The 15901-nt window shown below is 59.4% G+C and overlaps 1 protein-coding gene across 1 annotated transcript; it reads right to left on the bottom strand.

Annotated features, from left to right (window-relative positions):
- Positions 1 to 4: 4 nt before the first annotated feature.
- On the bottom strand, positions 5 to 15311 carry DENND6B (DENN domain containing 6B). The gene is made up of 20 exons (XM_054987698.1): positions 15242 to 15311; positions 15121 to 15159; positions 14989 to 15031; positions 14605 to 14685; positions 13522 to 13627; positions 12799 to 12878; positions 12612 to 12674; positions 12299 to 12354; positions 11114 to 11236; positions 10749 to 10844; positions 10536 to 10630; positions 10116 to 10181; positions 9324 to 9388; positions 6696 to 6785; positions 6331 to 6384; positions 5810 to 5919; positions 2624 to 2726; positions 2078 to 2152; positions 738 to 856; positions 5 to 224 (listed from the first exon to the last, which is right to left on the bottom strand). The coding sequence occupies exons 6-20, from the start codon at positions 12814 to 12816 to the stop codon at positions 218 to 220; spliced, it is 1140 nt and encodes a 379-aa protein (XP_054843673.1). The 5' UTR covers positions 12817 to 12878; positions 13522 to 13627; positions 14605 to 14685; positions 14989 to 15031; positions 15121 to 15159; positions 15242 to 15311; the 3' UTR covers positions 5 to 217.
- Positions 15312 to 15901: the final 590 nt, after the last annotated feature.

Below are 15901 nucleotides of genomic sequence, written 5' to 3'. Positions count from 1 at the left end.
CGTCTGAGGAGGGCCAGGATCCGCGGGGAAGAAGTTGCCGGGGCGCAGCACAGGAGGCTCCCCCCCGCTTCTGCTGTGCTCCGCAAGTCCCCTGCAGAACGGCATCGCCCTTCTAGCGGCAACGCAGGGCCTTGTTCAGAGTTGGGCCTGACGCCAAGAAACAAGCCCCACACTCTCTGGCTTGGGAAGCATCGGCCCTGGGACTCTCAAGCGCAGCTCAAGTGCTGTAAAAATCAACACACAGATCCCAGGTCAAAACGCAGCAGCAAGCCTTCCAGACATTTAACATTTACTAGCCGTTCTTAGGACTAGGCAGGGCAGAGGCACAAACACCAAGGAACACTCAATCTTGGGGCCAGAGGCGGGGGGGGGGGGACGACGACAGGCAGCCACCATTTCTGCCCAGGCCCAGGGGCTATGGAGGGCGCTCTACCCCCCATGGAAGGAGAGCTGGGCAGCACCCTCCTTGGTCTTTCCAGAATGGCGACCTGGAGGGGGGCATCAGGGAGTCTCCGAGCTTTCCTCAGCCCAACAGGTGGAGGCCTCCAGCTGCTGGTACAGGGCTCCATCATCCAGCAAACACTGAGGCAAGAGAGCGCCAGACCTCAGGGAGCGGGGAGAGGAAGAGAGTCTGGCAGAAGGGTCTGCCCCTCCAGAGCCGCTCAGAAAGCCCGGGCCACGCATCACAGGCAGCCCCCCAAACCGGCAGCCCAGCTCTGCTGCGGTGGGCCGCTTACTGTGGACACAGCACTGCCTGGAGATCCTCAGGCAGTGACCCAATGATGGTGGTGATGTACTGGGTCACACGCTGGACAGTTTCCTCCTTCACAGGCAAGTGATGGCACGTGGCTCGCACCTGCAAGGGGAGACCAAACACAGAGAGGAGCACAAAAGGAAGAGGCAGGCAGAGCACAGCACATCTAGTCTCCCCAGGGCATGAACCAACGGTTCCAACCGGCACTGGGAAAGGCTGCCAGGAGCACCGGCTTGTCACTGGGGCTTTGGAACGTACTCCACGCTTCATGGCTACAGCCACCTCTAGCAGTGCTTCAGCTGCAAAACTGGAGGGCGGGCATGTCCCAGCAGACAGGCTGAAGCCTTGCCGAAGGACAGGTGTGGCTCAGCTGCCCTTGCTTGGAGCACCCTGAACTTCCACTGTTGCACAAGGGAAAATGAACTCTTGGGCACCAAGGCTAGAATGCCCCCCCCCCTTGGAACGATGATTTAGTATTTGGTGAATCATGAAAAGTTTTTCTAGGCACACGCAGAGCCACCACACCCAGCACAGTGTCGACAAGGAAAGCAACCCCTGTTGTCGCTCTCCTCCCACTTCCACAGCTGCTGTCCTTCGCCTCTGGTAGTTTACTCTTGACTAATAAGTCCCGGAGGTTTTTTGCTCTTTTCGCTGTGAACAAGGGGTGGGTGGGTGGGGATCTTTGCACCTGGGAATATTGGACAGAAGGTGGCAGTGTCTAGCTAGGACGGCCTGAACGGATGTGCCCGTGCTATTGTACGTTCAAGTGTTCTTGAAAAGGCTCTTTGGCTGCATCCTCTAATGCGTCCACAGGAGGAACACTTCCGGTATATGACACACAGTCATGTCAGGGAGGCTCAGCTGGATCCTTCCCCCTCAAGGCTTGTTTTCTCTAGGCAAGGAAGCATTTTCCCCCCGTGGGATGGCCTGAAGTGCTCCTACCCAGGAAAAGGCATCCTCGATTCCGCCATGAACTGGGCTGAACTAACCTCTGCCCACTTCTTCCCTTGGGCACACTCATCAGTGCCAGAAAGATTCCAGGTTCTGAGAACACAAATGGGCACAAATCCAGGGTGAGTGTTCGACTAAGGTCTGAGAGGCTCAGGTTCGAATCCCCCCCCTCTGCCGTGGGTCCTTGGGGTAGCTGTGCACACACTCTCTCTCTCTCTCTCTCTCCGCCTCGTCTACCTCTCAAGGTTGCTATTGGAAAGATAGTACTGCAGAAGGGAGAACACTGTCGTTGGCTGCTTTGGGGGCCCAACTCAAGTTATTCAGGGCAAGGCAATCGCACATGCCCCCGTTGTGGGGGAAGAGGCAGCTCACCAGCTTCTCACGGAGCTTCAGGACCAGGTCAACCAGCTCCACTTCGGATTTGTGCTTCATCCAGGCCCCGATGTCCTGCAGGAAGAGCAGTCACTTTAGAAGGAAAGGGCCCCCCCGCCCCGCCCCCCATTTCCCTGGTCGCAAGACCAGGGGGCTGGGCAGGAAACATGGAAGCAAGGGCTGTTTCCTGGAGGGCCCCTCCCCACAGCTCCCAACTGCTGAGATGGTTTTGCAGAACACAGGGCGAGGTGGGCACCGAGACCATCCATCAACAGGCTGAGACATTCTTGTCTCTGCAACTCAGCCACTTACTGTGGAGTAATTGTTACGGGATCCTGGGTATGGACCCTGGCTGTGTCATATTCAGGGTCTCTTGACAATTACTCCAAGGGCAAGCAACTAGGCTTACTGCTAGGACCAGACCCATTAGGAGACAGCGGGAGCAAGCACATGGGGCTGAGGAATCCTTGGGCAAGGGCTGGCTTGCAGAGGATAGGTGGAAGGCAGGATGCCCCCCCCTCCCGCTCCACCCCCTTCCCCACGTACTGCCTCACAGATCGCCTCCAGGTGCAGGGCCTCCAGCTTGAGTGTCATCTCCTTGCGCCTCTGGCGGTACCATCCGTCAAAGTTGGGTGACCTGAAGAATCGCCTGGGGGAGGAGGGGGAGGCGTCACCCCGAGGCGGCCAGGCCAGGCGGCACAGAGCGCCTCCTGCCCTTGGCACAGGGGCGGGGGGGGGGGGGGGAAGCAGCCTTCCAAGGTTTCAGCAGCGGGGACCTCTGCTTGGCATCTTTGCACAAGTTACCAGCCAGAAGCCTCAGGAATTCTAGCAGCGTGATTAGGAACGGAGGGCTGCGGCCTGTTTGTTCCCAGCATCTTAAAACCCAGAAATATAGCAACCCCTGAACAGAGGCTCAATTCAGCTATTAGGAAGTACGCTGGGGAAAACTCACTGCAACTATATTGGGACCAGGTGCCATTTAATCGGTGCACAAGTCACCTGGAATTGGAGAGTTGTGAAGCGGACATCTTGGCAGCCTGCTATTATGATGGGATTGACAAGAGTCCTTAGAAGAGTGCAATACACTCGAGTGGCTACGTTTGGAATGGGATGTAGAGGTCTGGGTGCCAGAAAATGACTAAGTGGGAGGGAGGAAAAAAACTATGTATTGCAGAGAGAGAACATCCAGTGTTGGGCAGGAAATTCAGGACAGACACATGACTACTTGTGTGGAATTTGTTTCTTTTAAAGTGATACATGATATGTGGAGAAATGTCCTCCGTTCCAGAAGTCACCCCAATTTTTTATCCACTGGGTTCCACTGCTTGTCACAGGGCAGGAGCTCCTTTGCAACTCTATAGCTGGCAGAGAGGAAAGGGCCAGGAAAGACGCGTCCCGGCCCCTGAGAACAGAGTGGGGCCAATCTCTTGGCTATGCACTGTGATGCAGGTTTGCATCTCTTGGCTATGCACTGTGATGCGGGTTTGCATCTCTTGGCTATGCACTGTGATGCGGGTTTGCATCGCCCACTTTGCTGGAATGTCACATCTCGAGGCACAGAGTCACGGACAGACAAATGGCTCAAGTTTTCTCTTCCTCTTGAGACAGGAAGATCTGGAGGTGGGGGGGGCTGACTTCCAAGGCCAGATTATAAATTCCCAGGCCATGGGAAAGGAGCTCTCCCCCATCTTACGGCTTCTGACGAGGGAGGCACAGGCCCTGAAGGGCTAAGCCTTTATCTGGCGATTCCATCTTGCCCACGTAGTGAGGACGGTGGGGGTGGGGTGGGGGGAGTCCCAGCTCTCAGAACTAAGGGAACTTAACTACACAACTTCAATCGATACCAACTTGTCTTAATTAAACATCGTTCAGGTTAAGTACTGAATGTAGACTGAAAGGACTGCATTTTCCCTTTCCTTCATACTCTTGCTCTGCCTGATACCTGAACAGGCCCTGTAGACCTTTTTTGGTTTTGTTCATAAAACTTCCTTTTATTTTGAATGCTCCAAGCCTGGATCAGGTTGCTAGCTGTGCCAATCCCACCCAGAGAGAGAGAGACTTTGATTTGCTGGTGGCAGCAGTTGCAGTCCGGTTTGGTTTTGGAACCCACAGCAGTGAGGAAAGGGGCACTGGGCCAGTTGTGCAGATTTCCGACTTCCCAGGAAGCCACAGGAATGGGGCTCAAAAGACCATCCCCTCACACAACACTTCTGGAATGGGGGAGCAGCTTCCCACTTACACGAATGCTGCACATAACAGCGCTGCAGTCCCCTTGTTCTCAACTGGTAAAACAGCATCCGCACACTGCACCAGGCCGTGAGCCCTGCGGGATCAGACCAAAGGCCCATCTAGGCCAGTCCTCTTGTCCACCCAGATGATTATTGTTGTTAGTGGCTGCCTGGCTGCCTCTAGGAAGCCCAGAAGACGACCGACGGCAACAGCGCCCTCCCACCCAGGCTCCCAGCAAATGAGGTAAACTGTCTCTGCTGGAGGGAGAAGAGACGGACGCATCATGGTTAGTGGCCATTGACAGCCCCGTCCTCCATGAATTTGCCCACTCTCTTTTAAGGCCTTGTAAGTTGGTGGCCATCACCTCATCCTGTGGCAGTGAGTTCCACAAGTTAACTATGTGCTGTGTGCAGAAGTACTTCCTGTTATCTGTCCTGAATCTCCCAGCTTCAGTGGGTGACTGACACTGCAGTCTGCCATCGCAGGGGAGAGAGAAAAGCTTCCCTGCCTGCACTCTCCCCGCAACATGAAGTCATATTCCTCTTCCTTGCCTTTCTGCCCAGCTAAACAGGCCCAAGCCTTTGGCCTGATCCCCACTGGGCAGTTGCTCCGCCCCCTGATCATTCTGGTTGCTCTTTTCTTCACTGTTTCAAGCTCCAGAACGTCTTCTCAGGTGTGGTGACCAGAACTGCAGACAGTATCCCAAGCGTGGTCTTGCCCTACAGTTGCATAAGGAGAGTATGATAGCAGCCGTTTTATTCTCTATTCCTTGTCTAATTATGGCCAGCATGGAATTTTCCTTTTCCTCGGTAGCCACACACTGGATTGACATTTTCATCAGGCTGTCCACCCAACCCCACCAGATCCAGAGAGCCAGTTTGGTGTAGTGGTTAAGAGCGCAGGACTCCAATCTGGAGAACCGGGTTTGATTCCCCACTCCTCTGCTTGAAGCCAGCCAGGTGACCTTGTCTCAGCCACAGCTTCTCAGCTCTCTCAGCCCCACCCACCTCACAGGGTGATTGTCGTTGTGGGGATAACAACAACACACTTTGTAAGCTGCTCTGAGTGGGCATTAAGTTGTCCTGAAAGGCGATATATAAATCAAATGTTATTATTATATCTCTTTCCTCACCTGTCACTGGAGCTCAGATCCCTGGGAATTTGTGAGGGTGGGATTTTTAGAACCAATATGCATTCCCTTTACACTGAACCTTATTTGCCGTTTGAATGCCCATTTCCCCCCTTGGAAGAGATGCTTTTGGAGCTGTTCAGAATCCGTTTCTTTTTGCTAAGCACTCCCAATAATCTAGTGTCATGTACAAACTGGCGAGTTCAGAATCTAGTCCAAGGTCACTGCACCCCATTGGTTGGCTCCAGGAGTGACTGTTCCTTCCCGTGCATATCTAGGGGCCCCACAAGATCCCACGTGGTAGAGTGCCTCCAGGGCTATGTGACCCGCTTGTTCTGAACTGTTTGCCTACCGCGGGGCAATACACAGCCTACCTGTACAGGCCAATCCAGTCCCCTTTAATCCCGCAGGTGAGCTGAGGCCCAGCATGTTCAAGGGTCTTGAGGAAGTCTTCCTGATGGAACGGGCGGATCTGAGGGGGATTCTGGGTGAGGGGGAAACAGAAGGAGTAAGAGCAAAGCTTGCATACGCCGAGTCTGCTGGGATGTCCCTGTGAACTAGATTCAAGCAAGCCCCCCCCCCCGGCCTTCCACGGAAAAAGGCCCAGTTGCGTGTGTGTGGTGGCAGGAGGGGGATGGTTGTACTCTATACTAGCACCAGCCTGGTGAAGAAGAAGCGGTGAGAAAACTCAGCTGCTGCTGAACTGGCACCCACTGACACGCGCTTCAGGCAGGGGCCCCAGAGCACAGCCACGTGTGCAGCAGAGATTCTTGGGCGGAGGGGCTGGCAGGGCGGGCCTGCCTTGGCCCAGAATCTGGAAGCCGAAGAAAGGCCCACAACTCCCCCACGGGACAACTCTCAGCAGCAGCCCAGAAGAGGTGCAGGCGGCCCACACCTTCCATGCCGTGATGGCTCTTTGCAGGGGCATGAGGCTGGCCATGTAGTGCTCCTAGGGAAGAAGAGGAGAAGAGGAAGTCAGGGCCACCCCAGGCCACCCTCCCAGAACACAGGGAGGCACCTCGGCTGCTCCCAGGCCCGCACGTGGGCAGGTGTCGCCCCAAAAGAGCTCCTCACACCGGACAGGGCAGCTTCCCACAGCACAAGAGCTGCCCCTCGGGGGGGGGGGATGCAGCCGGATGCCCCCCGGGGGGGTGGCTAGTGGTCCTCCCTTGTGACCTGAGTGGCAGGGCAGCCTTCCCTGACGCTGCCGTTCAGGCCGAGGGAGCAGCCACTTGCCTGCAGGCAGCCCCGGCGACTCACCAAGGGGACGAGGAAGCTCTGTGTGAGCTCTAGGAGATGTCGCCTCAGCAGGGCGCTCTGGGCCTCGGAGGGACACTTCCTGTGGATGCCCTGCAGGTCGGGACAAGGGAAGGCAAAGGGCACGAGGTGAGACCTCAGGCCTGGCCCCCACACATCTGAAGGGCTTATTTGGCCACGGAACCTGACCCGGCGAGGAATTCAGGGTCGCGCTCAGCACTGCCTGGCTTGGGGACGGCCAACTAGCAACCCTCGCAGCACCTGCCCGCTGAGAGGGGGTGGCTGCACACGGCTGCCCAGGCAACACCACTGCAGCCCGTGGCACTGCTTCCGTCCCCGGAGCGGAACCTCTGCCCAGCCAGTGCTGAAGCAAGGCAGGCTCCGGGAACCCCTTCGCTTCCTCACTGCGTGGAGCCTGGCCTTGGATGCTTCCCGGGCATGTTCTCCTAAAGCAATTCTAGTCCACTCAGGAAGCATCCTTTACAGTCAGCTCGTCCCACTCCAGCACTGGGAACGGACCCCCAGAGCCTCTGGGACGACACCCAGAGCTGAAGCCCACATGCCGTTGGGTGCAGCCTCCCCCTCTCCCGGGCCCCGTGCCTTTTGCACCCCTACACTACTTCGGCCCTCAGGAGTCAGAGTTGTGGATGAAGTCCAGCCTGCTTGAGATTGAGGCAGGGTCCCTCAATTAAGGCTGGGATTCTGCTAGGCACTTGCAAGAGGATGTTGCCCCACTACCTGAATGCTCCAGGAGCACATTCACCAAGGCTTCTTGTTTAGCGCTCCAGAGCTCCTTACAACCACGGCCTACAGCCCCACCTTTGTAGGACAACAACTGAAGCTCCCTGACTCTCCTTCACAATACAGCCTCCCGGGTGATTTAATCGTAAGCCCGGGAAAGACCATCAGCCCATCGCTGGCCATGGCTGGCAAGTACGAATCATGCCTGGCCGCCTAGCTCCTGCCATTCCCCTGCAAGGAGGCCCAGCTCCCGCATATCCAGCCTCTCTCACACAGTGAATTTGGATCGTCCTCTGGCAGCTGAGATTCAGAGCCCGGCGCCAACAGCCCGAAAGCTGCACCGCGGTGCACCTGGGTCCTGCCCCTTTGGCCCATTGCCACTGGGCATCCTGATTCTGCACCAGACTGGGCCAATGGCAGCCCCCCACCCCCACCCCGCCGCTGGCACCAGGGCATCCCAGGGGCAGCTCAACCCCTATACTTTCACCTGGTGCCCCTCCAGAGCCTTCTTCCAGCACTACAAGCATGAAATCACTGGACCTCCCCCCCTCGCCTTCCACGTCAAGGCAAGCAAAGTGTGCCCCGCCTTCCCGTCACCCTGCCTTCCTTCTTGAACTTAACCCTCCCCGTCCTTCTGCCCAGTCCCCGTGCCTGGCTCCTCCCACCTCCTGCTCTTGGCGGGTTTGCCCTACTGACAGCCCGTCCATCCCTATCCCACCCCCTGCCAGGCCAAGGACTCCTTCCCCAAATTATCCCTTTGGGGCAACTCTCTTCTCTCCAGGTTGATTTGCTCTGGACCAGCCACAGGGGAGGAACATAATCTGGAAAAACTTCGAATTAGCTTTCTGGCTAGAAGTCATGCAACTCCATACTAGGACTGGGCACATGTGAAAGGTTTTTTTACTGGATGTCGTCTCTAAACTGCTGTGGTCCTACTGCAACTGAACAGTCCGGTGACACTACCTTGTACTTTGGTCTGGTCCCCCTTTTTCTGCTCTGCTCTCTGGGTATTGTAATAAAGTTACTTACTGGTTAAGTGGCCGTCTCCTTTCCAGTTTTCTCTCATTAAGACTTATTGTGCCAGACTGGGACCCATGTACGCAACATATGGAAAGGATCACTTGTCTTGGAAGGCAAGCACTGGCTCTTCACACGCAGAGCGATCTACACGCAGCAGGCTCGACAAAGGGACTGATTTGGGTAACAAAGTCCCGTCCGGGGCTGGGAATGCCAGGCGGCTATCAACAGGTATGAAATGGCGCCTGGCGCACTACGCTGGAAAGGCAGTGCTGATTGCGCAGGCACTGGCAGCAATGCTCTCCAGTCTGCAGGCGACCAAGAAGGGCACACCCCAGAGCCCTTCTTCTCTAGGGCACCCTCTCCTTTTATCCTGGGGCAGCTGCCTTCACTCTGGGAACAAGACTGCACCACAGAGTGAGGCAAGTTCATGAATGCAGGCCGGCCGGCCGGGGGGCGGGGGGTGGCGGCCCTGGTCTCCAGGCTGACGGAGATGCCCATCCCTCTCCCAGAGAATCCAGGTATCTGGCATGTCTAAGTTTCTGCTCCTAGCAGCTCTGGGAAAAGCTTAAGACCCCCCAGGCAAGGAGTGCCACAGCACAGCCTTGACTCAATTCTGTACGTCTCAGAGGAGTGCCCCTCGTCGTGACACCCTGAGCCGGGGCGGACAAAGCCTGCCCGTTCCTCCTTCAGCTGCTACAAAACTGGAAAAGGACCTGGGTGGGCTGACTACACCAAAGGCCACACCTCTAAGCCCTCCGGCCTTCCCCACAAGATGGGAGGCTGGGCACGAAGCAGCAGATGGAAGCCAGGCACCAAGAACGGAGCGGGGAGGCTTGGCTGTGGCAACGGCCGGCCCTGGCTTGCGCTCACCTTTAAGAGTCTCTTGATGAGGGCCTTGTCCTTGTGCAAGAATGTTTTATACGAGGAGTAAAGTCCTAGATACAGCGAGCAGCAACAGAAAGAGAAAAAAGCAGTCGTCATCCCAGGGGTTGGAGAAGGGCGGTGACCAGCTCCGGAACAGCCAGCCTCTGCATCGAAGCTGCCCTAGTGCTAGTCCTGGGGGGGGCCCACAGAGTGCAGAGCGTCTCTGCTGAAAGCCGTTGCCCTGCCAGCACAGCCGAGGGACGGACGGACGGACTGCCTACTCCCCACAGACCTACCCGGCCACTGCCGGTGTCTTTGGGGGCCCTGCTCGGGGCCCCCGTCATGGGAGGCTAGATGGCTGGAGAGCTGAGAAAGGGCCTTCCCCCGCTGTGGCACCAGAACTGCGGCTTCCCTTCCGCAGGCAGATTAATCTGACTCCTTAATCCATTATCGGCCATCTGAAGTTGAAGACTTTCTTCTTTGCTTTGGTGTTCTTATTGACCCTTCTCTTTGCATGTTTTAATTTGTTGTTTTATATCTACGTATTGTTTTTAAAGTTGATTTTTGTGTCCTTTGCTGCCTAGAGAGCTCTAACTGGGAGGGAAAACAAATGTTTTAAGTAAATAAAAATAAAACCTACAAGGGTTTCTGCAGATAACAGTGCAGAGAAAAAGCCCTTCCCTGGGACAGGAGGGGATGGACCCAGAGCAACCACACGCTCGGCTGCTGTGCGTCGTTCCCAGCCCAGCACTTGGGGAAGGAGGGCAAGTTCAAGACTCTGCCTGAAGCAGGCGGTACCTGGCTTGGCATCCAGCGACTTCAGCTTGGCAAGCTTCTTCAGCTTTACCTGTTTGGGCAGCTCCCCTGCAGGGCAAGACAGAGCATGGGCCGGGCCAGGCCACGATCACGGCAGCTCCGTCCGGCATGCAGAGCCCAGCGGCCTCCCCCCCCCCCCACAGATCTCGCCTGAGAACAGGGAGATCCGCGCACACTCTGCTCGAAAGCCAAAGACAGAAACGGCTCGCACCCACACAAGCCCCGTCTCCCACTCCCGGCACAGCCGTCCTTCGCAGGCTACTCAGCGGGGTTTTCTCTTTCCTCGACACGATGAAGTATCAAGGGGGCTGCCTTATCTTCCCCCATGCCCAGGGGCCATTCTCCAAGCAGCCCCGGCTGACTCTCTGTCCTGACAGAAGCATCTCCGCAACACCCTCTTACCAGCCATCTTGAGCTCTCCAAGCCGGAGGATGTGGGGCCAGTGCTGCAGCGTCTTGATAAAAAATGGATTTGTGACTCCGAGCACAACGTTCGGCCTGAGGAGGAAGAGGCCAGAGAGGGAAAGAGGGAGGGGGAATCCTCAGCAGAAAGCCCCATGTCTCCGCCCTCCCCACAGCCACAGGACAGCCAGTCCTCTGGCCGGAGCGCACTCACGGGGCCTGCGTCCGGGTGGTGTACTCTTTGAACTCGCTGTCGTGGATGGTGAAATAGGGACGATAGTCACAGCAGTACTTCAGAGGAGCCAGGCAGCTAGAGGAGGAGGGAAGCGCATCAGGGGGCACGCACCCTCTTGGGGGCCAGGGCCAGCAGTGCCGTTCCCAAACAGGCCGGGCAGAGAAAGCCTGCCCGCTGGCTACAGGGCTGGCCCGACTTCCGCCCCTGCAGTCCGTCCGACCAGCCCCTGTGGACAACAGGCTCACAGCAGGCCAACAGAGCGGCTCTGAATAAACGCCGAGAGCAAAGCGCAGGGTTGGGGTCAGTTGGGCAAGTCAGGCACAGAATTCAAGCCCCTTACTTACCCGGTAAGCGCCAGAACCGTTTCCGAAGAGACGGCGGGCGACGGGGCCATGACGACCAGAGGCTCCGCCAGCAGCAGCAGCTCCCACAGCATCTGCACGTGGGCCAGCACTGGCTGGAAACACCTGCAGCCACAGACACGGGTGAGGGGGTGCGTGTGTGTGATGAGGCCCAGGCAGAGAGACAACCCGCACGCCTCCAGCTGGCACGGACAGGCCCACAGAGACTAGAAAGGGCTTCTGGCCAAGTCCTCACTAGCTCGGTCAGGCAACTCACAAGCACCCTGGAAAAGCACTACCTTGCAGCTTCAGCGGTAAAACTCGGATGTTACGTGTAGCTGGCCCAGGGTTCAAACTCTGGCACCGCTTCACATTAAAGAACCGCTGGGAGCAGGGAAAGCCCCCCCTGCGCCCAAGACCCAGGAGAGCTGCAGCCCGTCAGAGGAGACAAGACCAAACAAGACGGCTGCCTAGAGGGAAGCATCATATGCCCCGGGGGCGGGTACATCAACGGCATCACATACCTGACGTCTCAGGTTCAATCCCCAATACTGCCAGCCACAGCAAATCTCTGCTGGCAGGCCTGGAAAAGCCGCTGCCAGTCAGGGCAGACCTGCTGAGCAAAATGGGCCAGCGCTCCAACCCCGTGCAAGGCTGCTCCATGTCTCAATTGAGCTGGTGGAACTGGCGTGATCCAGGCAGCCAGTTAGCAAACAGGAAGGCTGCTGCTCGTGCTTCCCTGCCTGGGCCCAACAAGGAGCACGGGGGCCTCCAGCCAGGGGGCCGTGCCCACAGACGGGCCTCCAGCCCAGCCCCGGGCCATTTCCCTCTTGGGCACAAACCACTCCAGCCCCTGCCTGGTGGGCCAAAAACGTCCACCTTGCCTCAGAAGCAAACTGGCCTGACCAAATGAGTCCGGAAGAACCACACTAGGAGATGGCACCTGGCCTTCCCTGAGCCCCCCGTGCCTGATCTCCCTGCCCGAAGAGAGGAGAAGCCACGAGCACTGCTGGCCGTCGCTCACCCCGCCCCCCTCCAGCCCCTGCCCCTGCCCCTGCCCCGCCGAAGGAGCAGCTTCATGCTTTATGCCCTGGGCTAGCCCCAAGTCTGACCCCCACACTTCCTCACTTCCCAGACCCTTGTCACCTGCGCAGTAGATTCCAGGAGGAGAGGCAGCGAAGCACCTACCGAAAGAGGTCCAGTTCACAGACACTGGTGAGAACGATCGGGGCTGGCACGAGGTTCTGAGTAAAAGAGAAGGCAGCCAACTCAACTCACCCGAAGCCAAGACTCTCTGCTGCCCCTTTCTTCCAGACACAAGGCCGTTCCCCAGACACACCTGTGCCCTTTCACCCAGGGAAACCAGCAGGTGCTCAGCACCCAGGACAGACGAGTGGAAGGCAACCCACAGGGGCCCTCATCCATCCCACACACAGGCTAATCCACAGCCATTCAGGGAAGCCCCCTGCAGCCTAGCAAGATCCATCCGGCAAGCTCTCACCTCCTGACTGACGGGCTGCTCAGGGCTGGAGCCAGGTTCGTCCGCCTTTGAGGGAACTCGCAACTGTGTGACAAAGCACAGGACAGAAAGTGAGGGCCATCGTGAGAATGCAAAAACACGTGCAGAATGTGTCGCCCCCCCCACCCCCACCCCCACCCCCCGGAAAGGAAGGATCCCCACTAGATACCTGAATGACGACACCCATCACGGGCAGGTTCAGAGTCCGGCCAGGTACTGGAGCAGGCCATTGGTCGATCTCGCTGCACACTGAAAAACCCCAGAGCACAACAGGCCGCTTCAGCGCCCTTGCAGCCCCCACTGGGGCACCACTTCAAACCCTCCCCCCCCCCCCGCCGTCTCCACAGCAACATGAACAATTCTTGGGAATGGTAAAACACTTTGGAGCCAACCTGGCAGAAAAGGCAGCTAGAAAATACACCGTAAATACCTGCCAGGCAAAGGAGGGAACCTAGGCTTCTGCTCCTCCGCTGGCTGGCTGGGCTGCTGGAGAAGGCAGGCAATGCCTCCAGTGCACCGACACCGGTGGCCGAATTCAGCATCCCACTGCTCTAAGAGCACACCAGAGCCACGTGGGAGCTGAGCTTTTATCTAACGGTCAAGCAAAGCATTTTTCTACATCTGGGCTCCCAGTGGATGACCCCCAGCTGCCGGCAGGAGATAACAGGCAAAGCCACACAGATGTCTTGGCCGTCTTCCTATGCAGTTTTGCAAAAACACAATTGCCTGTACAGGGGGGAAGCCGGGCATCTTTCCTCCAGGGAGGGAACAAGGAAGCACCGCCACCTCAGTGCAGACGTGGCAGCGCATCCGGCACTATGCGTGAGGTCTGGGTGTGCTCACTCAGAGCACGCTTCTCAGCAACGCCAAAACATGTGCCGAAGCTCCTCACCTGCCTCCAGACATGGGTCCCGCTTGTCGAAATACTCGGGAGCAATGAGCTGCAGCAGACGCTGGAAAAGATTCACGTAAGGCAGGCGAGACACCAGGACAAGAGACTGAAAGAGAGAGGAACACCCCCCCCCCCCGTCAAGAATGGGTGGCCTGTGTGCAGGTGGCAGTACTGCCTGCTCCTGCTATAACGCTACACTACTTTCAGTATTCCCAATTTGGGGGGGGGGGCAACTGGGACATTTGGGGAGTATGGAAAACAAACTCCTGTTTCCCTTTGGAATGACTGAAATGTTTTTAAAGTTTTACTCACTTAAAACGTATAGCATAACACAATCTGTGAAAGAAGCTATAGCATTTGCAAATGATGCAACACACACTCAGTTTCTCTTGAGCAGATGAGTGGTGGGTCTGAAAGTCCCGAGCAGGTGTCTGAAGGCGGCAGCAGGGCCCAGCAGACGGCTCAGTCCCGGCCAGGCCAGGCTGATCTCTGAAGGGAGGCCCCAGAAAACCGAAATAGCCTCACGTGCTGCGGATGATGGAAGGGGAGGGACAAATCCCTCCGGGAGGGAGCGCCAGGGTTTGGGCGCCAGGGGCCCTTCTGCATTCCCCAAGGCTGCGGGGGGGGGGGCGGGGGGCTTTAGAAATCCCAAGGCCGGCTCTGCCTGGGGTGCGGAGCTCCTCAAGGCAACTGAGCAGGTTGCTCCTTGGGGCCCCCGCCTGCCTCCCTGACTGCAGAAGCCGGCCCAGGGAATCGCCACAGCACTGGGGGGGGGACTTGCGCTGGGCCAGGCAGCCAGGGCAGCAGAGCCCCCCCCCGGCGCCCCGCCCAGCAGCCGGAGGGCCCGGTCCCTGCGAACCACACCCCCCCCCGGCCAGCCGCGGGCGCACCCTCCCCGGCCTGATGCGGGGCTTTCTCACGCATCTTCGGACATGCCTCCCCTTCGGGCACCCCAGGCGCGCCGGCAGCACTCCCGCTCTCCCGCCGCGGGCGCACGGAGGGGGCGGGGGGGGCGCTTTTGCTTTCATGCAACCGAAGGCCAAGCACGGCAAGCCCGCCGCCCGCCCGCCCGCCGCCGCTCACCTTCTGGAAGTAGCCGCGCCGCACCGAGCGGTCGGGCACCTGCCGGGAATACACGTAGCCGAAGCGGTGCGCGGGGTCCGGCTGGCGGGGAGAGAGCCGCAGTCGGACCAGGGCGGGCGGGGGCGGGGGCGGGGGCGGCCCTCCCCTCCCCCACGGGCCCTCCCCCTCCCGCCTGACCTGCAGGGCGGGCGGCGCGTCCGGCTGGGGTCTGACGGCCTGGGGGGTCCCGCGCAGCCCCCCCGACTGGCGGAAGCGGAAGCAGAACTGGGTGTCGCCCAGGCAGCCTGCAGAGGGGGAGGGAAAGAGAGGGGCTCAGCGGGGGGAGGGGCGCGCGGGCATCTGGACCCCCCTCGGGCGCCCCCCAGCCCCTCCCTCCCCGCTCACCTGAGAAGGAGTCCGGGAAGGCCAGGAAGCAGACGCTGCTCCTCTGCAAGACACGCGCGGGTGGGGGGCGTCAGGGGGGTCGGCCCGGTCCTCCCCTCCCCCGCCTCTCCCCCTCGCCCCTCCCCCGCCTACCTCCTTCTCGCTGAGGGCGTGGCCCGGGGGGAAGACCAGCTGGGGGGGAGAGGGGAGGGCGTCAGTGGGAGGCCGCCGGCAGGACCCCCGCCCCAGCCCCCTGCACCGCCCCGCCGCCCACCTCCAGCGCCTGGCCCAGCTCCAGGTCGAAGGTGACGGCGCAGACACACTCCAGCCAGGCCGAGAAGCCCCCCCAGCGCCGCGCCCCGCCCGCAGCCCCCGCCATCGCCCGGCCTGCGCGCCTCCGCCCCGCGCGGCCCCCGCAGCGCCCCCGGCGGCCGGCCCGGGCAGCGCAGAGCCGGCGGGGCTGGACGGGGCGGGAGGCGCGAAAGCCCTTCTCCGCCCGCCGGAGCTTCGAGCCCCGTGGCTGCCGCGGCTCCTTCAGGCGCTGCCATCGGCATGCCCTCCGGACTGCTGGCCGCAAAAACGGAGGGACGGAAGGCCCTTTGCCTGCCCCGCCAGGAGGACCCCGTGCGCGCCCCCTCCTTGCCCCCCTGCCGCGGGCGCCTGTCGGGGCCGTCTGCGGCGAGTGCGCGGTAAGGCCGCTTCCCCGCATCTTGTTGCTCCGGGAAAACACAGGAATCAGCCGGCCGCGACGCTTCCAGCCCCCGCGTTGTCTGGCGCCGGCACCCGACGGCTCCCGCCAGGAGGCTGCCTGGCGGCGGTGCAGTTGGGCGGCAGCAGGGCTGGGGCAGCGACGCGCGGCGCCGGGGGTCTGGAGCAAACGCGCCCCGCAAGAGATGCCGGCCCCGAGGGCAGGGAGCCGGGGGGCGGGTGAGCC

This window comes from Eublepharis macularius, chromosome 9 (assembly GCF_028583425.1).
Source record: "Eublepharis macularius isolate TG4126 chromosome 9, MPM_Emac_v1.0, whole genome shotgun sequence".
Taxonomy (NCBI): Eukaryota; Metazoa; Chordata; class Lepidosauria; order Squamata; family Eublepharidae; genus Eublepharis; species Eublepharis macularius.
The sequence above is the reverse complement of the archived record's forward strand: the minus strand, read 5'-3'. Positions and strand labels throughout refer to the sequence as shown.

Excerpts from the sequence above, each read along its gene's own strand:
- DENND6B (XM_054987698.1), bottom strand. Across the intron at positions 10,845-11,113 it reads ACGGTTCTGGCGCTTACCGG|CTGCCTGGCTCCTCTGAAGT; the intron begins GTAAGTAAGGGG and ends CTCCTCCTCTAG. Across the intron at positions 2,727-5,809 it reads GACTGGATTGGCCTGTACAG|GCGATTCTTCAGGTCACCCA; the intron begins GTAGGCTGTGTA and ends CTCCTCCCCCAG.